Source organism: Leuresthes tenuis, unplaced genomic scaffold (assembly GCF_036924035.1).
Source record: "Leuresthes tenuis unplaced genomic scaffold, fLeuTen1.0.hap1 SCAF_19, whole genome shotgun sequence".
NCBI classification, from domain to species: domain Eukaryota; kingdom Metazoa; phylum Chordata; class Actinopteri; order Atheriniformes; family Atherinopsidae; genus Leuresthes; species Leuresthes tenuis.
The window spans coordinates 32,698,714-32,721,682 of record NW_027325373.1 but is presented as its reverse complement, the minus strand read 5'-3'; the positions used below and the strand labels follow the sequence as shown (position 1 = coordinate 32,721,682).

Genomic DNA, 22,969 nt, shown 5'->3' with positions numbered 1-22,969 from the left:
AAATGGAAGGTCTTCCATGACACGATAGCCTTAAACTACTGACAGTTCAGCTACACTGCAGCAGTCAGGACCCATTTCATGTTGCAGGGAAAATAAGTCCAGATGTCTCTTATTTAAGCACTTATACACTATAATATACTATAATATAATGCACTAAAATATAAGATCAGTGTAAAAACTGACATTTGCTTTGTCACTGTGAAAAAAGCTAGGGTCATATTACAGGGTGTGTCAGAGTGTGTTGAGCCAATCTGTAGCAAATAGTGTTTGATAAGGGTGGAAGAATATGACTGAAATAAGAGTAACATGGAAATGCATTTTTTATTCAGTGATGCTTGAAATCAACCAGGTCATTCAGCATGCTTTATCAGTCTCTAGTCTTAATTAGATGAATGAGAATGTGACAGTTACAGATGTCACACTGATCAGGATGTTGCTCAGCCTGTAAATGACCTGCCTTCCTGCTCCATCATGCGTTCTCACACATATCTTCCTCTTGCATTTATTTTCCTCCTGCACATATAATAATCCTAACAATAAATACAGGTATGTGCATGAGAGTTAAATGCAATGCCTGCATTCAAATAGGATTTATGAATATGGAAGCGTTAGCATCAAAATAATAGAACAATACCAAATAAATCTGCAGAAGAAAAATTAACTGTGGTTAAATAAAAGTCAGAATTTCAGCAGTTTTTGTTGTAAAACAGAAACAGTTGCGATGCAGATCTGAAGCTTTTCTGACCTGTGTTGTTGCAGTGAGCAGACTGTGGACTCTGCTGGTTTATCAGTTGCTCTTTTATAGCTCAGCTCTCTGAACTCTAAGCGACCTTTCACTTCCCTCCAACGGTTAGAAACCACACGGTTTCTCTGAAATCACACGACCACATGTAATGGACTATAACCGATGCTTCTGCTGATTTAAAACTAAGTGTTTCTTCATTTTTTAATAATTAATTTGAATCTTCGTGATTTCAGCACTCTTTGGATTCTTTTCTAATTACTGATGTTCATCTCTGTCCTTCCAGTCATTTCCAGCTAGTCTCCTGCTGCAGACACTTGAAATGCTGCAAACTGTTGCCTGTGTTGCCTTCAGAAAATAACAAGTAAAGAAGAACTCACAACAGGAAACAGGATGTTTGAGTACATTTAAACAGCTACAATAAAAAAAAATCTAAATTTACTCTTCAAATCTCTAACTTTTAATCCAACTGCAACTGTAACTGTAGCAAATGCTTGTCTGCAGCATGGAAAAAATATATAAATAATTGATAAACATTAAGTTTTTTAATAATAACTATTTGATAAGATGTTTGGCTGGGTTTAACCAATACGATTACCTGGTTTGGAATGCGTGTCTGAATTATGAATTAGGGTGAAGAGCCCGTGACTGTTGTTGCCGGATGGTGACATTCATCCACTGTTCACTGCTCGTGCACACCTGTGGCGCACCGAACCCCTCTGCAGGCACCTGAAGCTTAATAACGCTTCTCTAACTGTCCATGCCCAGAGCCCACAGCCTCCCATTTACCCTGCAAACTTAACAAGGCGAAGGGAAACAATTAAACCGAAGCTAACCAAGCTACACTTTTGTCTCTGGGTTTATATTGGACATCGGGCATTGGACTCCTGCTCTTTGCAGGTAAAGGGAGGGTTTCTGGTGAGAGTTTCTATGAAATTCCGTGACCACAGAGATACATTCTCCTCCTCTGGTGGAGAATAAACCCTCTGGACCCTGTCTGCTCTGTCTGTCACATCATAACGAAACTGCAAGCGAACCTGCAGTCTGACAGCAAACAAAAACAAACTGGAATCTATCAGATAAAAATGACTTAAACCAGCCTAATACAGTTCCTTTTATCCCAATAACATGTTCAAGTCTCTGTAATAGAATGCTGTGATCGATCGTATCAAATGCAGCACTGAGATCTAACAGGACAAGCACGGATACAAGTTCGCTATCAGAGGCTAAGAGGAGATCATACAGATATACAGAAATTATTATTATATTTCAAACTATTTCAAACATAAAAAGGCTCAAATTTGGGTAAATGTAATTCTTAGTGAAAGTATCCATATTTACTGAACATTAAGGAAACATGGCATCAATGATACACATTTTTATTAACCAAATGAACACTTTCATTTTCATACATACTAAAGCACCCTTTACACCCACAGTTCTGTAGGTCCCTACATGTGTAGAGTGGGAGGTCAGTCTCAAAGTCTGTAAATGATGGTGGGAGGGGCTCATTGCTCCACTTTATCACTAGATAATATAATTAGACGTTTATGAGAGGCCAAACCATAAAAGTACTCAGTTATTTTACTTAACAGAGCTTTACAGTTGTTTTGTTTCTTTTTGTAATGGCAGGTGTTCAATAAACTCAGAGGGAAAACTCTCAAATAACTAAAGCTCATGATAATGTTTTATTGCTGGTAAATCGTCTTCAGATCTCACGTCATTGTACTGTGAGCACACATTAGGCGTGATGTCATCAACTGCCAGTTGCACAGTGAACCCTGTGTTAAGTCACTTATGTACAGATATGTGGGACACAAGAAGACAGACGTGCATCTCCCCCCTCATATTGTGCATATGATGTATCAGAATGCTATTTTAACTTCTCTTTTGTAGATGAAGTAACATCTAAAAATGTTCTTCAAGCTCTTGAAGCTGCAAAAATGTAATGTTCCGGAAATGAGTAGAATCAGCCTGTTCACTTCCTGTTTAATAATCGCCAGAATGAAGACCGAAAAGAGAACACAAAATGCCTGAAAGATGCTTCTGAAGTATCACAGAAAGGAATGAGGCAGTTTGCAGCCTTTCTGGAAAGAAGTTCACCTCAAACACTGCAGCAAAGTCTGGAAGTTCTGAATGATTGTGTCAGACTGACAGCTCGCATCCAAAACCTGGAACAAAGAATCAAACTGACAGCAGAGAAATCTCAGCTGGTGGATGAAGCCTACCAGCATGTTGTCAGACTGGAGCAGATCGCCCTGAATATGGATTCAGTGTCCACTTATTTCCACAAGAGACACAGAGAAGGTCCAGAAACTGGAGGCCATTAAAGGACGAATGGATAGTGGAACCACATCAGCACTGCGGTATGTGTGGGGTAAAGTAACCGGAGGTGGGAACAAAAGATTAAAGACACACTGAAGTATGTCAACTGAATGATTTCAGGTTATTTTGTTCATCGTTATTTTAATTTCTGCAAATTCTTCTAGTGAAATGTGAATCTAAATGGCAAAAAATCTCAAATATTAAGTCTCACCCTCCTCAATGAGGATTTGTAGAACTGAGAGGGTTGATACATCAACCAGAGGAGGCAATCATCTGAAGAAACCGACCCCAAGAGAGATGTACCGGATATATGCACCTAACACTGGGATGGACTTAATGATGACTTCAGTCTTAGATGTTTCTTGACCTGAGGTTGTTCATTCAGAGGTGGATATTGACTGTTCTGTATTCTGTTTTTGGGAAAAGAGATATATAGTTGGGAATAACCTTTATAATTAACATTATGAAATGAACAGTTTGATTGGATGATGACTGATAAGGTGAAGCTGACACCTGTAAAGAATCTATTGTATGACTGATCTTGTCAGACTTGAATACGCTCTGATGAAATGCGTTTAGCATGAGTGCATTTTTATATGTAATGTGAGCCCAATAAACAAGATAAATGCAAATACTTCTGTTCCCCTTAATCTGAATATTGAGATGTGCTGCCTCTGCTTTTGTAACCTTTGGAATAACTATTTAGAAATGTTGATGCTAATGACTTGAAATGTGAGGACAGATGTGTTCTATAAGTAAAGGCAGTCACATTTTCTTTCAATTAAACAAACCTAAAGTTCAAACATGATCAAAGATTTCTGGCTGATGTTTTTTAAATCTGACTTTACTTGAAATATTTGAGGATATCTGTGAGGCTGCCGGTGGTTTATTCTGGAACGAGCCAGTAAAGATGTCCCTCAATATAACAAATTGTGTTATCTTTGGTGTTTTTCATAGATGCAACTAAAGAAATGGGAACAAAAGATGTGGCTTTGTGACAGACTGCTAGTAACAAAGTGCTTAATGATCCAATTTAAAATGGCTTCTTTGCTAAGCTGTCTGTTATGTGTCGACACAACACTGGATCATCCTCAGAGTTAGGAGCCTTTTTTCTGCTTGAATGATTTATAGGTCATTAAGTGGCTTAACAAAGAAAATAGGTACAAGGACTGGACTGAAAATGAATGAAAAATTAGAAAACGTCCAAAGAAAAACTCTGAAAGACCTTCAGAAAGCCTGGATAACTATTGGTCAGGACCGCTTTAAAGACTACAGAAAAGTCTGGCTGCTTGAAACTAACTGGAAAGAAACGAGGGCTGGTCTCGACTTTTGCTCAGTAATGTTTCTTTTTCCGTGAAAACAACTTTTTGAGGGCCCTCGACTTGTTGGGGCCCCACTCAGACATCCTGTAAAATGCAGTCAGAGCTGTTTGTTGTACTTGCACATTATGTCCAGTAGATGGAGGTAGAGTTCGGCTTCTGTTGTTCGGCATCAGTCCAAATAAGAAAATAAAGTTTTTTTATTTAAAATTATATTCTTTTTTTGTTTAGATTGAATGAAACCAGGTGAATTTGCAAACTTTATTCACAAATATAAACAGTAGATAATTAATAATTAATCGGAAATTAAGCTGAAAAAAAACCGATGACGATGATGATGATGACAATGATGATGATGATGATGATGATGCCAGCAGTTTCCAGTCATTCCCGACAAAAAGGCTGAGATCATATTATTTAAGTACTTTCTTTAATATTTAGTCCTTTTGGACATTTTTTCCTTTATAGCTTTTTGTTTTATTTTTGTTCATTTGCATTTTTCCTTTTGAAATGTCTCCATCAGCATCATAACTGTATTTTCACATTTGGAATTCTTTGCTGATTTGAAACAGGTTTAACCAAGTGAAGAGGATGCCTCTCCCTCTCCCTCTCCCTCCTCTTCCTCTCTCCACACAGCAGGAAGGAGGAGAAAGGGAGGAGGAGCGCTGGGAGATCTGACGCAGTGTGAGCTGCTGCCGCCTCACTTCCACTCTCTGCTGCCAGGAAGACACAAGGCGGCTTGGAAATCCCTCAAAAACCCAGACAGAGATCCAGAGGACGGCTCTGGAGGTGATGAGGACGGTTGTGGTGATGAGAGGACAGTCGCAGCTCCGGGCCTCAGGCTCGGGGTTAGAGCCGGAGCTGTAACGCGGAGGTCGGCTTTGATTGTGTGCTGAGTGGCGCAGGAGAGGAGGATGCCTTCGCGGCCGCAGACACTGTTCTGGTTCCACTCGAAACGCTTGATTATTTCCCGACACAAAGTAACTCTTCTGACCTCTCTGAGGGAGGGTTTGTTGTTCAGAAGCGCGCTGATTTCTGAGGGACTCCGTCCAGCATGCCGCCTGCTCAGGATCCATGAGAACTCTCAATGAAAACAAGGAGGAGGAGGAGGAGGAGGAGGGGTCGGGCTGCAACGCCATGGAGGACAAGGAGAACAATCTGAAAACGGCCAGGTTGTGGAGGGATGCCGCCCTTCGCTCCAGGAAGCTGCGGAGCAACCTGCGCCAGCTCACCCTCTGCTCCAAAAACAACCAGATCATCCTGCCGGAGGATATATCCGACATAGAGGTGCTCAACCTGGGCAACAACTCTCTCCAGGAACTGCCACACGAGCTGGGATCCACCCTCAACAACCTGCGCATCCTCGTCCTCCGGAGGAACAAGTTCACCACCGTTCCCCGGGTGGTGTTTGAGCTGGGGCAGCTGGTGGAGCTCGACATGAGCCACAACTGCCTGAGAAGCCTGTCTGAAGGTGTGGGCCAGCTGAGGGGGCTGAAGAAGCTCTGTGTCAGTCACAACAAAATCCAGAGCCTGCCGGCTCAGATCGGCTCGCTTCAGTCTCTGGAGGAGCTTGACATCAGCTTCAATGACCTGCATGACTTCTCCAGATCCTTTTCTGGCCTCTCCAAGCTGCGCACTCTGGATGCAGACCACAACAAGCTCAACCAGTTCCCCCCTGAGATCCTGGGCCTCGGTGAGCTGGAGGAGCTCGACCTCTCCGGGAACAAGTTTGAGACATTACCCTCTGACATAATGAGGCTGACATCCACCAAAATCCTGTGGCTCAGCAGTCTCCACATGTCCTCCTTACCTGACAGCTTCTGTCAGCTGCACAACCTGGAGAGCCTGATGCTGGATGGGAACAACCTGACGGCGCTGCCACCCTCCTTCGGCCACCTGCAAAGACTCAAAATGATCAATCTGTCCTCTAACGAGTTTGAGAACTTTCCTGAGGTGATTTTAAGCATTGCAGGATTAGAGGAAGTTTACCTGAGCAGGAATAAATTGACTCATATTCCAGAGGAAATCGGTCAGCTGGTGAAGCTAGTAAACCTCTGGCTGGACAATAACAACATCACGCACCTACCTGACTCCATCGTGGAGCTGGAGAAGTTGGAGGAACTTGTTTTACAGGGTAACCAAATAGCCATTCTTCCAGATCATTTTGGGAAACTGTCTAAAGTGAACATTTGGAAGGTAAAAGATAACCCTCTCATCCAGCCTCCGTACGAGGTGTGTATGAAGGGCATCCCTTACATCGCAGTCTATCAGAAGGAGCTTGCTCAGTCGCAGCATGCTGTGAAGCCACGGCTGAAACTGGTTCTGATGGGGATGAAGAGTGCTGGGAAGACCCGGCTGAGGCAGAGTTTGGTGAACACAAAGCAGGACATCCGAGGATCACCAGGAAACAAAGGAATTGAAGTCACTAACTGGGTGGCAGATGCTGACCGCCATCTCACATTTTTAGTGTACGATTTGTCAGGGAATCAGAACTACGACCTCATCAAACCCTTTTTTCTCTCCCCTGGTGCTCTCTATGTTCTTGTTGTCAATCTCAAAACATACTCACCGAAAAACTTTTATGCTCACGTCGGGTATTTCCTCCACCTGCTCTGTGCCAAAGTCCCCCACGCTGTGGTTTGTTTGGTTGGCACTCATGCAGACCTGTGTGGAGAGGTGGAGGTGGAGGAGAAGACTCTGGACATCCACAGACAGATTGGGCTGCAGGAGAAGACTGACACCCAGAGCCTGAGGAGCTTGGCTCAGCAAGTGGACCATGCTCTGGAGCAGGGCTACAACGTCCGCACCTCCAGCCCTCACGTCCTCTTCTACGGCGTCACTGACAAGAACCTGAGGCGCCGGAAAGCCCAGCTGCAGTACATGCTGAACCACAGGCTGCAGATCCTGTCACCGGTCCTGAGTGTCAGCTGCACGGAGACGCAGAGGAACATCCAGAGGCTGCAGGAGAAGCTCATGTCTGTCGCAGACCATCGGGAGATCTTCCCCAACCTCCACCGTGTGCTGCCAAAGTCCTGGCAGATGCTGGAGGAGTTGCACTTTAAGTCCAAAGACCTGTGGCTGTCTTGGTGGAACTCGGCCCGTTTGGGCCTCCAGGCGGGACTCACCGAGGACAGACTACAGAGCGCCTTATCCTACCTGCACGAGAGCGGGAAGCTGCTCTACTTTGAGGACAGCCTCACTCTGAGAGAGTACGTTTTCCACAATCTTCCACGTTTCATTGCAATTCTCAACGTCTTCTTCCAGAGGGACGAGTCCACGCTGCTGGACCGGCTGCTCTCTGAAGGGGAGAGGGGGGACAAGGGGAGGGTGAGTCTGGTTATAGAGGACGAGAAGGGGGAGAACCTCAGGGTCACCCATCTGCAGCATCATGTGGAGGGCTTCATCCAACACGGCCTCCTGCCCTCCAACGTCATCCGCCTGCTCCTCAGGCCGCTCATCCAGACCCAGCAGGACCTCCACCTCATTATGGAGCTTCTGGAGAAGATGGGGATCTGCTACTGCATCAACAAACCCCGCAGCAAGCCCCTGAACGGAGCCACCGTGTGGTATAAGTTCCCCAGCTACGTCAGCAAGGAGGAGGCCCAGGCGGAGGCCTCGACAGGTGGGGGTTCTCTGCCCGTCAGCCCCCTGTTCTCTGTGGAGCAGCTGCACATCCAGTACAGCTTCCCTTTCCTGTTTCCTCCTGGACTGTTTGCTCGCTTCAGCGTGCAGATCAACAGCCACGTGGTCCAGCGGTCGGATGGCAGGCATCAGATCTTCGCCTATCGGGGTAAAGTCCCCGTGGTGATCAGCCACCAGCCCAACAAGGGAAGGCTGCAGGCAGAGACTCTGTCCATCGCCAGCCACGCTTCGCTGCCCAACATCTGGACTGCCTGGCAGGCCGTTACTCCGCTGGTGGAGGAGCTGAACATGCTGCTGCAGGAGTGGCCCGGCCTGCACTACTCTGTACATATTCTCTGTTCCAAGTGCCTCAAGAGAGGGTCATCCAACCCACACGCCTTCCCGGGTGAGTCCTCTTTAATCCTGCTGCAGAATCAAGTCTCCTGTCATCACACAGCTGCCTGCCCTTCATCCAGGTTTATTTTTACAGATCAGTCACATGACCCACAGATAACCAGCTGTGCAGCAGGAAGTTCTCAGATACAAAATTTATCTGGAAATATTTTGCTTTGAAATGAAATAGTGTGATTGAAATAGTTGTAGAATAAGATAAAGTCGAGTCTGTGCAGAAGAATCCTGAGGTTTTAACATTTAACAACTTCGGTTAAATAATTAGCTACAGAACAGTTGTGTTTATTTGCTTATTTCAGTAGCTGGTGGACAGAGATGAATCCCATCAGCTCCGATAAGTAATTTATGTCAATATTTCCCTCAGTTTGCTTGTTTGATAATGATTTAATGATACAAAGAAGAAAATTGTTATTTAATGCTTTGATGACTCTTTCTGAGTTTGTGAAAAGTTTCTATCTTTTACTGTTTGATTCCCCAGAAAAATGAATAGATTTGAAACTGAAAGTGTTTTAGTCCCAAGTCCATCCTTACTGAGTCGTTGTGATGGATGGATAATTCAGGCCTGCTGGTGGAGGACAGGCAGCTGAAAGTGTGTGAATGAGTCCGCAGAGCGACGCGGAGGAGGAGAGTCCTCCCTGTTCCCTCTGCAGCTCTCAGTAATCACATTCAGCCACACCCTGATTCAGAGCAAGATGCAGACTCAGCGGGGGGATGGTGGTGGAACAAAGCTGCTGCTTCTGACATCAGGTTAGACGGACAGGTGGGGGCTGCTCAGAGGTAGCCCCCCCCAGGGACACGGATAATCCTCAGCGCTGGCTGTGGCTGCAGCCTGACCTGCTTTCACTGCTGAGCTCTGAGTGTAGTAACAGTGGATTAGACGCTCGGTAGTAGTCAGCTGCTGTGGACCACTGAGGTGTCATGTGATATGGTGTGATGTGATCTACTGTGAAGCTCTCGGCACTCTTTTTATTGGATTTATACTTATTAGATTATCAACCACTCCTGTAAGGCATTCGATTCAGCTCAGCTTTATGTGCTTACACACAACTTAAAGGCAAAGTTCACACTTTCTCAAGTCAGGATCTTTTTCCTGCTGATTCATTTTGTCCCACTTCCTCTTCGTCCTTTCTCTCAGGCTCTGTGGATGGCTGCCCTCAGATTTAATTGGGTTATGTTGTATGTTGGTGCACACAGACTAGGACCAGTGACCCACCAGAGCTCAGACTCAGTCTGCGCTGCAGAAAGACAGAAACTCTGGGATTATTAGGGAAGGTTTTCAGTTTTAGTTCAGTTTAAACTTTGACTTTATGTCATAACTCTGATCTGAGTGCCTCGGTTTAACTCATTTTAACTATGCACTTTTGGTGATATAAACTCTTTGTTCCTAAACATGACTTCAGATCTTCATACTTTGTGCTGATGCTGATCAGAAGGAACGTTGTGGGACTCATTACACCAAAGCCAAGATACTGTCACCATTTGTTTGTTAACAAGGGAACACATAAAACATCAAGCTGACCTTCATGAAACTTAGTGGAGAGTTGAGAGTGTACCAGAGGTGAGGTAATGAGGTTGTTTATGCTTTTCAGCATCATCATCATTCATATGATGATGATGAAGCTCCACAGTCTTGTTCTTACTTTTTACTCCAAGTAATTATGAGGAATCTAAGAGTTTGTGTGAACAGACAAACATCCTTTATAAATTTAGCATTTAGACAACAAATATATCGAGTTAAAAGTAGACGAAGAATTAAGTAATTGTAATTTATGAGTTTTTCAGCGCTACGGTTGAAGCGAATATGGAGTGAAAGTTGGTTTTATGAACCAGGTTCTGATGCTGGTGCAGGTTTAGCTTTTAAATCTTATGAGAGACAGCTTGCTTGGTTTATTCTTCTCTTTAATGTATTTGGGCTTTCTGTAGTGGGAACTTTAAGATGAAACAAGAGGAAAATGGAGAGAGCTTCAGGAATTACTTTAATCTCTGGGAATATCTGGTGTATTGTATCATATCTGGGAATGCCTGGGGTGTTATACTGTATCTGGGAATATCTGGGGTGTTAAATATCGTATTTGGGAAGATGCCGGTCAGTCACTGAGTTTATTGTTTGTTGACTCAGACCAGAAAAGAGGAGGAAATCTTTTTTTAAAGTTATTTTTACTGTTTAAATTCACCTCTTCTTATTCACATCTTATGTGACTCAACAATGGGAATAAGAATTAGTTTTCTGTCTCTGGCTTTTAAACATTTGTTTTGAAGTTTGTTCACTCCAGACTCTGATGTAAGACTCTTTGACTTATACCAGCAAAGATGTGGTTTTTGATCAAGGTGATCAGTTTTTAGTCTGGTTCTACATCAGGAACTAACTCCAAACCAGAACTGGAACCACCTCAGTTGAAACCACATTAAAATCAGTTTGTTTTTTTATAACACCACACACTGTTTTCTGTAAGAGGAATTACTAATTGAAAACATTTTATCGTTAGCTTTACAATAAAACTTTACTACATCAAGTCAAATTAAAGCTATCAGCTATCATGTCATGTTGACATCTATAAAGTTCAGTTGCTAACGTAACTTATAATAAAGCTCTCAAAAAGTGTCATTTCGCCACTAAATAGGGAGAAGAATATAACATTTTTGGCCTGAAGAAGGTTTTGGGTTGTATTTTTATGCTTTTGACTCATTCTTAACACGTTTGTTCTGTAGTTTTAATGAATTCTGAATGACTTGCAGCAGACATACAAACAGATTGTATTGTGTTGGCGTCACAGTGATGATGTTTAAGGAGTTGTTTCATATCTGCAGTCGTCCTGATAAGAGACAGAAAATCCTCCCTCGGGACTTGTTGGGTTCAGGAAACACTTGCAGTTTGTCTCCGGGGCAGAAAAAATGAAAGCGCTCAGCTTTTTATCGCACATTGTGTTCAGGCAGCCGTGGAGTTATTTCCTCCTGCTCATTATCAGAAAAAGATCCTGGATTGTTTTTTCAGGAAAAGTTGAGCCGTGCTCACAGGAAACGGGCTGACAGGTTCATGACGTGGATGCAGGTGCAGAGGTTTGCTCAGAGAGTGACCAGCGAGTGAGCGAGGTTCTGACTTTGAAGACTTTAATCAGGTCAAAGAGGAGAAGAGGCAGATTTATGAAGCCGAGGAGCTGCTGAGCAACAGACTGAATATTTAAAAGACCTGAAAGTTGTATGTTGTTGAGACGCTGGGCTTCACACGCACATCTGTGAGGAGGTCTCCTGCTTGGTGGGGCCTTTTATGGTCATGGTGTTTCAGACTGCAGTGTGTTTGGACCCACTAAGACTAAACACACTTTGTTCTCAGATCGTAGACACACGACCCAGAGTGTTTTGTGAGATTTCCTCCCCTCGTCTTGTTTACTGTGACCCACACGCGTGAGTTTGTTGCTGTGAACATGCAGATGCTTCTGGTTGGAAAGTTTTAACACCTCAAATGAATCTGCTGAATGTTTTTTATTTAGTGGATCTTTTGTTTAGTCTGTAAAGTTCTCAAGAAATTCTGCACCGAGGCAAAAGCTGAGCTGGAGGTGCTTGATCATCCCGGCTACTTTGATTGTTTCTTATCAATATTACACAAAAACTACTTGCATAGCAGACCCTTGAACTCAGATGAGCCTCTATGCTGCTCTCTCAGTTAACTTTTTCTCTATTTCTAATGACTAAATTTAAAATCCTGTTTTATCCCTTGAAATGACACTGATCACACTTTTCTGTCATGGTCTTTGGGGTTCAGGAGCCCGTGCCAGGTTTGTAATTCATCCCTGACGTGGGACACTTCATGGTGAATACCTTCCTTCAGCTTCACAGGGAGTCAAGTTGGTACAAAATTAGACAGACACAAAAATAGATTAAGCAGAGCTGGTCCTGACTTTCACGGCTCAGACTCATCAGTGCTCCAGCTCCTGTCAGTGAGGGATTAATGTGTGTATGAGCAGCGATACAACACACTCAAGACTTGCAGTTTATTTAAAGCTCTGCAGGCTCCTCAGGGTTAAAGAGGACCAGTTGTTCTCTGTTAAAAAACATGTGACTGTGAGGTAAACAGAGAAGGTGAAGAACTGTTTCAGATGAAGAAATCCTGTCTGGATGATGAGTCAACAGTTGGTTTGCATCTGCTTTATGGAAGTTTTCAGGCACTTCACACAGTCCTCCTGATTCAGCCCTCATTTCTTTATGGCTTTCTTGTAATCTTTTAAAGTGGTCGTGAGCAATAGATCTCCAGGCTTTCTGATGGTCTTTCAAAGATTTTCAAAGGCTCCTAACTCAAGGGATGAACCAGTGTTGTGTCGACACATAACAGACAACTTAGCAAAGAAGCCATTTTAGTTGCATCTATGAAAAATACCAAAGATAACAGTTTGACAGACAGAAAATAGTATTTCTGTAGCAACAAGCTGATTCCCAAAGAGCTATTAGCTGAAAACTTGGCACATCTCAGCATGGTGTGCAGTGTGTCCTTAAAACATTTGAGGAAAGTGGACAAGTGGAGGACAAAAGAAGAAGTGTCAGACCTAAAAAACTATCTACAGCAGATTAACAGGATCTGAAAGTGATGTCCTTAAGAGAGAGGAAAAACTCCAGCAAAAACCTGACACAGGACCTGAGAGATGCATCTGGACCTTCAGCTGATCAATCTACTGTTGGCCCAAGCCTCATCAGAAATGGTCTCCATGGAAGGGTGGCTGTCAAGAAGCCATTCTTAAGGAAGGGAAACAGGGAGAAAAGGCTGAGCTATGCCAAATGACACAAGAAGTGGACTGAAAATCAGTGGCAACATGTCTAATGGAGGGATGAATCCTCCCCAGAGCCCGGACCTCAACATTATTGAAGCAGTGTGGGATCATCTGACAGAGAACGGAACAAAAGGCAGCCAACATCCAAAGAAGAGCTTTGGGATGTCCTTAAAGAAGCCTGGAGAACTATTCCTGAAGACTCCTTAAAGAAATGTCAGAAAGCTTGTCTCCGAGGGTTCAGGCTGTGTTGGAGAATAAAGGAGCTACTGTTCACTTGTTTACTGGTTGAAGTTTGTTTATGACTTCGATAGAAAGTTTCTTTATCTAATCTCCAGCTACCAATCCTAATAGGCCTTCTGTAGCATTCCCCATCTCTTTTGGAGATCAGAGTTGGGATCATGTAGCCATCCCAATGACTCGTCTGAAGGACCACATGACCTCCACTTCTTAATCCCAAAAGATAAACAGTATCTTACTTCTGTAAAACAGGCAGGTAGGGCTGTGAAGAGGGAGCGGGACTGACCGTTACAGGTTCAGAAAGCAGCTGCGGGGAGCGGCCATTTTTCTTTTCTTAGTGTGTGAAATATCACAGTGAAATGATTATTGCCCATGAGCAGATATGAGTCCACAGTAACGTGTTCAGACATGATGTTTTATCTGATTCAGAATCAAAAACCCAAAGAGGCTGAGTTTACAGTGACGTCAAGATGAGAACAGAGATTATTGTTCATGTTAGAAAAGATGAAAAGTTAATCTTTCCCCTAAAATGGCTTCAGATTATTTTTCTGTTGACCTGCTGGATCAGTAGTTTTTGTTCAGAGCGTAGGTTCTGCCCTGGAGGACACGTGTGGCTGCAGCTGCTCGGCTCGCAGCACTTTCACTCTTGCTGTGGATCTCAGTCTGAGTCTTAATCCAGTTAAAGGATCTGCTGGGATTAAAGTTTCACATTCAGCAGCTGAGCAGTGAGTCAGTCGGACGGCGTGGAGTTTATTTAAGTCACTCTGTATCAGCGGTGTACATCAGACCGGAGAGCAGCCTTCTCCCACGCGTCACAGTCACATGGCCACCGCTTTGTTTCAGCTTCAGGCTCCAATCCGCCGCTCCGGCCTCTTTTTTGTCACATGTATGTTTCTGATGAACCTGAGCCAGCTCGCAGTTTGAACAAGCTTCTGCCTCTAGCTTCAGTTTAACTGTCTGAAGCAACATGAGTCACATATTAAATAATTTGTATAGAGGATGTTATCAGTGCATAATGAGGGATCTCTGCTGAGCTGCCAAAAGCCTCCTGGGAACACATTTCTCTCCAGCAGGTTAAGCTTTATGATTTTCCTAACTGTTCCTACCAACAGAGGATACAGGGAGCACGGCGCCCAATGTTGTATTTAATCAGTTTTTTGTTATGCAGGCAGTCATTTGGAGTTGTTTGTGCAGCTTTTAGTCAATAAACTCTGCAAACAAAAAGTCAGGAAGCTGCTGTTAGCATTCCAGCTGTGTCAGTGTTTAAACTCGCAGATGAGTTTGTTTCCTGTGGATTCAGACCTGCCGGTCAAACAAACACATTCAACTGTTATGCTTTCTTTTCACATTCACAGAGAAACTCTATTTTTCTGTGACGGCCTCATGAAATCACTTTTGTTTTCAGCCTCGTCAGAGCACAGCCACAGTGTTCTCAGCTGTTACTTCAGGGTTAGAAGAAGTTCTTTTTTCTGTGCCGCAACTCAGACTAAACTGTTGAAAACAAGAAAAACCTGAAAGAACACAACAGGCTCAACAACAGTCCCAACACCTGCTGTGCAGAGCGTGTGAGGACGTTAGAAACCTGGATGTGTTGTGGGTCAGAGTAATTACACCCAACAGAGCTCAGTGGGTTCATGTTTCCTCGTGTCTTTCAGCACATCTGAGGAGAGATTCTCAGTTCCACAGATGATGTTTCTGTTTGAAAAGAGATTTATTATTTTAATAAAAACACAAAGCTGAACAAATAGAATGGAGCTCGGTCTCATGTCAGAACCTGAAACATCCTGATGAGGAATAATTCAAACTCTCTGACAGGTGTGTCCCGCTGCTTTGTGTTTACCTGAGGGGGCGGGGTCAGCAGCCGACGATCCAGGAAACGCAGCAGGTCTGGTGAGGTAGTTGTACAGGAAGTGTCGGAGCAGGAGGAAGGAGCTTCAGTGCTCCCTCTGTTGTCTCCTTTAGGAGGCATCCTTTATGAAAGGAAAGAAGATGAATCTGTTCCACCGTGTTGCTGCACATTTTGCTGTGAGACTGATCCAGATTCAGGTTGGAACAGTGTGGACGCTTCATGTTTGTGGATCCATCAGTTTCTCAGTGAGGACATGTTATACACGTTCACGGGAACTGGAATCTACTAACTGTGTTTTTTCATTCTCACTCAGCCATCGTTGCTTAAACCACAGAGCAGAAACACTTTCCCACAGCCTGATCTGAGATCTGCAGGGTCAGTGAAGTGAAGGTCTCAGTTCTTTTCTCTGAGGATGTTTCTCTGCTGCACACCTCAAACTCAGTTAGTCATGATGTTGTTGAGTTCACGGCACCATCGGAGGTCTCGGCTGCATCACCATGACAGATACCGTATGTGTGTGATCATCAGCTGATGTTCACTCTGAACAGCTTCATTGTTGAGGGACCGGCAGCAGATTCACAGATTGTTTGCCAGATGAAGCTTTCGTTGTGAAACAGAAGCTTCTTTATGTTGCCGCCGCAGTTGAGCGTCTCTGGCTGAGCTGCACCAGGCTCATTTTAGGAGGCTCCGATGAAATGTTTGTTTTTTAAGAGCAGTTTCTTAAAAAAAAAAAAAAAGCAAGACGGATAGTTCACAAAAAAACCTCTGAACCAAAAAACCCACAGCAGGATTAAAAACACATGTTTTATTATAGGAAGATTCCAGATGAAATGTGTAAGAATGGACAGATTTTCATTTTCTTTTGACACTTTTTTAATGAATCAATGAAAAGGATTGAGTCTGCACCTGAGATCTGGAGCTTTGTAACACAGTGTGGGAGTGAAACTGTGACAGGAACTCAGTGCACTGCTTTGGGTTTAGAGGGCACAATTACTCTAAATGTTTTCAATTACACAGCGGAGCGCTGACATCGTATATGTTGTACTTAAATACTGTATTTTGAAGTAAATCACAGCTGCCAAGGAGAATTAACAATAAATCTTCTCATGAAGTTATTTCCTGTAGTTCAGCAGCAGGTCGCAGAGCAGAAAGAACTGTTTAAATCTTCAGAGGTTTGTTAATGTGATCCTTTGTATGTGGGACTGCTGTTTGCATTAAACACACTGACAGATGTCACCTTCACCTTCAAGTCATTGTGTCGGGGTTTTTCATCATATTTAGTTTTATTGATCATGCAGGATTGTAGTAAATCAATAAGGCAGCACCTCAAACTGTCGGCAGGGAGGGTTTTCTTCTCAAAGTTCCTCCTCAGACTCATTCAGCAGCAGCGAGTCTTTATTGGATTGATGACTGAACCTTTGACTCTTTAGTCCAGGATAAGCTTGTTTTTGCTGGAGGCTTTCATTCAGGTTCAGAGTTCTAGTCGTTCCTGTGCGACGTGTCGGAACAAATCAGTTTGTTGGCTGAGTCACTGAAAGAGGAGCTGATGGACAGACTGAGAGTCACTGGTTCCTTTCCTTCTTCTTGTTCTGAAGCGTTTGCTCTTATCACGTGACCTTCATTCTCTGTTGATTTGTCTTTTCATTTTTGGGAATCTTAAAGAGTTCTTGTGGGTTTAAAAAAGCTGAGGTCTCACTTACTGTTGTGTAGAACAAAGTATGTTTCCTCTGTCTCCCTCAGCAGCTTGTTGAAACACGTCAGCCTCAGTTTGAAGCTTTAGGACCAGATATGAGCTCCTCATTGATCCCATGAGGAGATAATCTTGTTGGTTTGTTAGCGTCATTTGTGCTGTTTCGGTTGCGTTGGTGCGTCTCTTTGCTGGTGAGTAACGAGGGGCAGGAAGACAGTCCTGTTACATCACTCTGCAGTAATCCTGCTGTTATCTCAGACATGTGACTCAGGAGCAGGATTTTCTCAGCAGGTCTGCGGTGGATCCTGGAACATCAGCAGATGTGATGTGTGTGAACCTGAGCACAGCGATGTGTCATCACAGGGACGGATGAAGAAATACCGACAGCTCCCTGCTTGTTCTCCACCTCAGTCACGTTCACCTCCAAAGTGACAGCTTTTCCTGTCCGATGAGTAAACTGCTCTGCTGGCGCTTCCTGCCTTTGTTGCATTTTGCCTGAAAAGCAGAGTTTTAATTTGAAATCAGGCGGTTTTCAGCTCTCCGTCCTGACAGCTAAATAGCAGCAGAGACCACAGCGAGGTGTGGGCTGCTGTCTGCTCACCACAGGCAGCCAGCAATTTGTCAGCACGCAGAGCGGAAAACCAGAATCCCTCACACTGTCATTATCTGCCCTCTGCATGCTCTGAGCAGAGCTGCGCTTCTTTGGACTTCTCTATCACACAGTTCTGGTTCTGGATCTGGTTGGAAAGTGAACCGATTTCACTGATCACAGCAGGCAGTTTTCGGGAAATCTGAGAGCAGATTGTAAAAGAAAGCAAAATCTGAACCCTACAAGAGCTCAGTGAGGGCAGCCGGACGTCCCGTGTTTAGATAAAACTGCAAACATTAACACATTTGCACTGTTTCCGTCTTCTTGTTAAAATGGGTTTAAATCAGCAATCAAAGAGAAAGTTTAAGCAGTCTCTGAATGACTGAAAGTTTTACCTCAAATCACTGAGCAGGTTATCATGGCATGAGTAAAAAACAAATTATTGCGTCAAAATATATGTTAGTGAAACAGAAATTGGATGAAATCCAGTTTCTCAATCCGGACCAACACATAATCCAGCTGGGTTTGCATGTGAACACTCAGGTCACAGCTGCTCTGTTCGTGCTCCAAAGTTCCATCTTTCTGCATCTTTTAAAAAAAACAGTGTAAGTATATTTTAATCCAGTTGAATTCGCCATGAAGCTGCTCTCATTCATATGTTTTTCTGTTTCTTTTGTTAGAAACTTGGACTGAAAATCAGCCCATTAAGACAACGTATCAACTCACTTAAATCATTTCCAGCATTTCAAATCATTTCGCTCTGCTCTAATAAAATCCTGAGTTTATAACCACAGCCTCATCTGACAGAATCACCATTAAATTAACTTAAAGACAGTGTCTGTGCAATGAATTCAGCTGTACCATGATCTCTCACAGAGGAAGTTAGAAGCAGCAGGATGTCTGGAAGGCTTTAATAACTGGATTCTGCTGCTGTGCAGACATGCAGGATAAGGGCGCTGGTCCAGTTAGATGGACCGGTCCTGCTGTAACTGTAGATCAACTCACCTGTGCAGGTAGTAGTTACAAAAAAAGATTAAAATGAACCCCCATTATTGTGGATATGCCCTAAAACAAGGGACGGTTTAGTTTGTTTTATGGGGGGTTGTGTGAAAACGTCCTTGAAGTTAGAGTCTGTTTGGAGAATCTGGGAGGAGTTCTGATGATGAGCTAAGTCGAGACTTCTCAAACCCAGGATACCCCTGTTCTGCATGACTTCCCAACACATCCTGCTACTGGTCACCTGTGACTTTAATCCCAAAATATAAATTCCAGGACAGTGAAAGTGAATGAAAAGCAACAACCTGAAACATCTTAAAAATCTTTTTGTTATTCAGGTTAAGTTATCCAACAGGTCTGACACTCTCTGTGTAGACAGCATGGACGGTGTTTGTTGGAGGTGATAGTGACGAGGTAACCATCTGTCTGATGGCAAAGCGTTAATGTTAAAAATCACACAGAAAACAGCAAACAAAGACGGCAACTGAAGCGTTTCCAGAGACAAAATCAGTAATTATTTGATAAAGGAATTCTAACTTCACGTGCTAATGGTTCGGACTAATGACGTGAACTGGGTTAACGGTTATGTGCCGTCTTTGGTCATGAGAAATCCGTCCGGTTCCCGTTTCATTTCCCCGTCTGCTGTTAGCTACATGTCTCTGTTCATCTGTTTGGATTTTATAGACAGCATCTGCTTTTTTCTGACAAAGTGTCGCAAGAAATGACAGAAATGGGCTCACAACGATGATGAAGAGGAGGAGTTAAACTGTCGAAGACTGAAACTGCATTGATGTCGTAACGTTCCAGAGAACAAAAAAAAAAACCCTGAAATCTGCTGAAACTCAAACTGTCACCAGAAAAACAGCCAGCTGAAATATTTCACTCTGAAAACCGTCTTATGGCCTCGACTTCCTTCTTTTGAGGCTGTTTTCAGTTCCAATGAAGAAGAATCAGACAGCTCCGAGCACAGAGGAACTGAAAACATTTAAACCAAATGTTTCAGAGCGGAAACCTTCATCTGAACTTGAATTAAAATAGAAACTTTTACTTTTGTTTTTCAGAAAACTTCTCCTGAAAACCGCTGCTAATAATCCTCCACTGTGTGTGTGTGTGTGTGTGTGTGTGTCCAGCTGTTAACAGCTGTTGTGTCCTGCTGCAGCTGTGCATTCACACTCATGAAAACGCCCAGTTTAGATTCCGGTGTGTGTGCGTGTGTGAAGATGATCTCTGATGCAGACACACCTGGCAGATAAATCAGAGATGTGGCAGGCGTAAATAAACTGAACTATCCTTCAGATTCTGGACTTTGGATTTCCCGACTGTTTAAACCTTCAGCGACGGTTCAGACGGACCCGACTGTGTCTGCTGAGGGTTTCTGTAAACAGCAGCAGGTCATCGGCCCACCGTGTCTCCTCACAGGAACTGCTGTTACGTAACCCAGATAATGAGCAGAAGTTTCCAGCATCAGCTGCAGAGCTGATCCGGTCTGAGTGTGAGTTCACATTTTATTCCAGACAGCTGATCAACTCAATGAACAAATCCAGGTTCAGTACAGAACCGGGTCTCTCCTGAGCTGTGGGACCTCATCAGCACATGAATACTAAAGTTGTTTGGATCAAAATGAAAAGAGTTTTAGTTCAAACAACTTTAATGTTTGTGTTTATGGGACCAGCAGACCCACTCCGACCCGCTCAGACCCACTCAGACCGGCTCTGGGACCAGCAGACCCACTCAGACCTGCTCAGACCCACTCAGACCGGCTCTGGGACCAGCAGACCCACTCAAACCAGCTCTGGGACCAGCAGACCCACTCCGACCGGCTCTGGGACCAGCAGACCCACTCCGACAAGCTCTGGGACCAGCAGACCCACTCAGACCCACTCAGAACGGCTCTGGGACCAGCAGACCCACTCAGACCTGCTCAGACCCACTCAGACCCGCTCTGGGACCAGCAGACCCGCTCAGACCTGCTGTGGGACCACCAGACCTGCTCAGACCCACTCAGACCTGCTGCGGGCCCAGCAGACCCACTCAGACCCGCTCAGACCCATTCAGACCCGCTCAGACCCGCTCTGGGCCCAGCAGACCCACTCAGACCCGCTCAGACCCATTCAGACCCGCTCTGGGACCAGCAGACCCACTCAGACCCGCTCAGACCCATTCAGACCCGCTCTGGGACCAGCAGACCCACTCGCACCTGCTCTGGGACCAGCAGACCCGCTCAGACCAGCTCTGGGACCAGCAGACCCACTCAGACCAGCTCTGGGACCAGCAGACCCACTCAGACCTGCTCAGACCCATTCAGACCCGCTCTGGGACCAGCAGACCCACTCGCACCTGCTCTGGGACCAGCAGACCCGCTCAGACCAGCTCTGGGACCAGCAGACCCACTCAGACCTGCTCAGACCCATTCAGACCCGCTCTGGGACCAGCAGACCCACTCAGACCTGCTCAGACCCACTCAGACCCGCTCTGGGACCAGCAGACCCGCTCGCACCTGCTCTGGGACCAGCAGACCACTCAGACCAGCAGACCCACTCAGACCAGCTCTGGGACCAGCAGACCCACTCAGACCGGCTCTGGGACCAGCAGACCCACTCAGACCTGCTCAGACCCACTCAGACCCGCTCAGACTCACTCAGACCCGCTCACACCTGCTGTGGGACCAGCAGACCCACTCAGACCAGCTCTGGGACCAGCAGACCCACTCAGACCCGCTCAGACCCACTCAGACCGGCTCTGGGACCAGCAGACCCACTCAGACCAGCTCTGGGACCAGCAGACCCACTCAGACCCGCTCAGACCCACTCAGACCGGCTCTGGGACCAGCAGACCCGCTCAGACCAGCTCTGGGACCAGCAGACCCACTCAGACCTTCTCAGACCCATTCAGACCCACTCTGGGACCAGCAGACCCGCTCAGACCAGCTCTGGGACCAGCAGACCCACTCAGACCAGCTCTGGGACCAGCAGACCCACTCAGACCTGCTCAGACCCATTCAGACCCGCTCTGGGACCAGCAGACCCACTCGCACCTGCTCTGGGACCAGCAGACCCGCTCAGACCAGCTCTGGGACCAGCAGACCCACTCAGACCTGCTCAGACCCATTCAGACCCGCTCTGGGACCAGCAGACCCACTCAGACCTGCTCAGACCCACTCAGACCCGCTCTGGGACCAGCAGACCCGCTCAGACCAGCTCTGGGACCAGCAGACCCACTCAGACCTTCTCAGACCCATTCAGACCCACTCTGGGACCAGCAGACCCGCTCAGACCAGCTCTGGGACCAGCAGACCCACTCAGACCAGCTCTGGGACCAGCAGACCCACTCAGACCTGCTCAGACCCATTCAGACCCGCTCTGGGACCAGCAGACCCACTCGCACCTGCTCTGGGACCAGCAGACCCGCTCAGACCAGCTCTGGGACCAGCAGACCCACTCAGACCTGCTCAGACCCATTCAGACCCGCTCTGGGACCAGCAGACCCACTCAGACCTGCTCAGACCCACTCAGACCCGCTCTGGGACCAGCAGACCCGCTCGCACCTGCTCTGGGACCAGCAGACCCACTCAGACCAGCTCTGGGACCAGCAGACCCACTCAGACCGGCTCTGGGACCAGCAGACCCACTCAGACCTGCTCAGACCCACTCAGACTCACTCAGACCCGCTCAGACCCACTTTGGGACCAGCAGACCCGCTCACACCTGCTGTGGGACCACCAGACCTGCTCAGACCCACTCAGACCGGCTCTGGGACCAGCAGACCCACTCAGACCAGCTCTGGGACCAGCAGACCCACTCAGACCTGCTCAGACCCATTCAGACCCGCTCTGGGACCAGCAGACCCACTCAGACCAGCTCTGGGACCAGCAGACCCACTCAGACCAGCTCTGGGACCAGCAGACCCACTCAGACCTGCTCAGACCCATTCAGACCCGCTCTGGGACCAGCAGACCCGCTCAGACCTGCTGTGGGACCACCAGACCTGCTCAGACCCACTCAGACCTGCTGCGGGCCCAGCAGACCCACTCAGACCCGCTCAGACCCATTCAGACCTGCTCAGACCCGCTCTGGGCCCAGCAGACCCACTCAGACCCGCTCAGACCCATTCAGACCCGCTCTGGGACCAGCAGACCCACTCAGACCCGCTCAGACCCATTCAGACCCGCTCTGGGACCAGCAGACCCACTCGCACCTGCTCTGGGACCAGCAGACCCGCTCAGACCAGCTCTGGGACCAGCAGACCCACTCAGACCAGCTCTGGGACCAGCAGACCCACTCAGACCTGCTCAGACCCATTCAGACCCGCTCTGGGACCAGCAGACCCACTCGCACCTGCTCTGGGACCAGCAGACCCGCTCAGACCAGCTCTGGGACCAGCAGACCCACTCAGACCTGCTCAGACCCATTCAGACCCGCTCTGGGACCAGC

At 46.0% G+C, this 22,969-nt stretch overlaps 1 protein-coding gene across 1 annotated transcript in view; it reads left to right on the top strand.

The window, feature by feature from the left end:
- The first annotated feature begins 5,044 nt into the window (after window positions 1–5,044).
- The window catches only part of mfhas1 (multifunctional ROCO family signaling regulator 1), a 31,915-nt gene continuing 13,990 nt past the window's right edge, over window positions 5,045–22,969 (top strand). Inside the window, exon 1 of the mRNA XM_072371609.1 lies at window positions 5,045–8,413. Within this exon, the coding sequence (XP_072227710.1) occupies window positions 5,461–8,413 (2,953 nt within the window). The 5' untranslated portion in view covers window positions 5,045–5,460. The remainder of the gene's footprint in view (window positions 8,414–22,969) is intronic.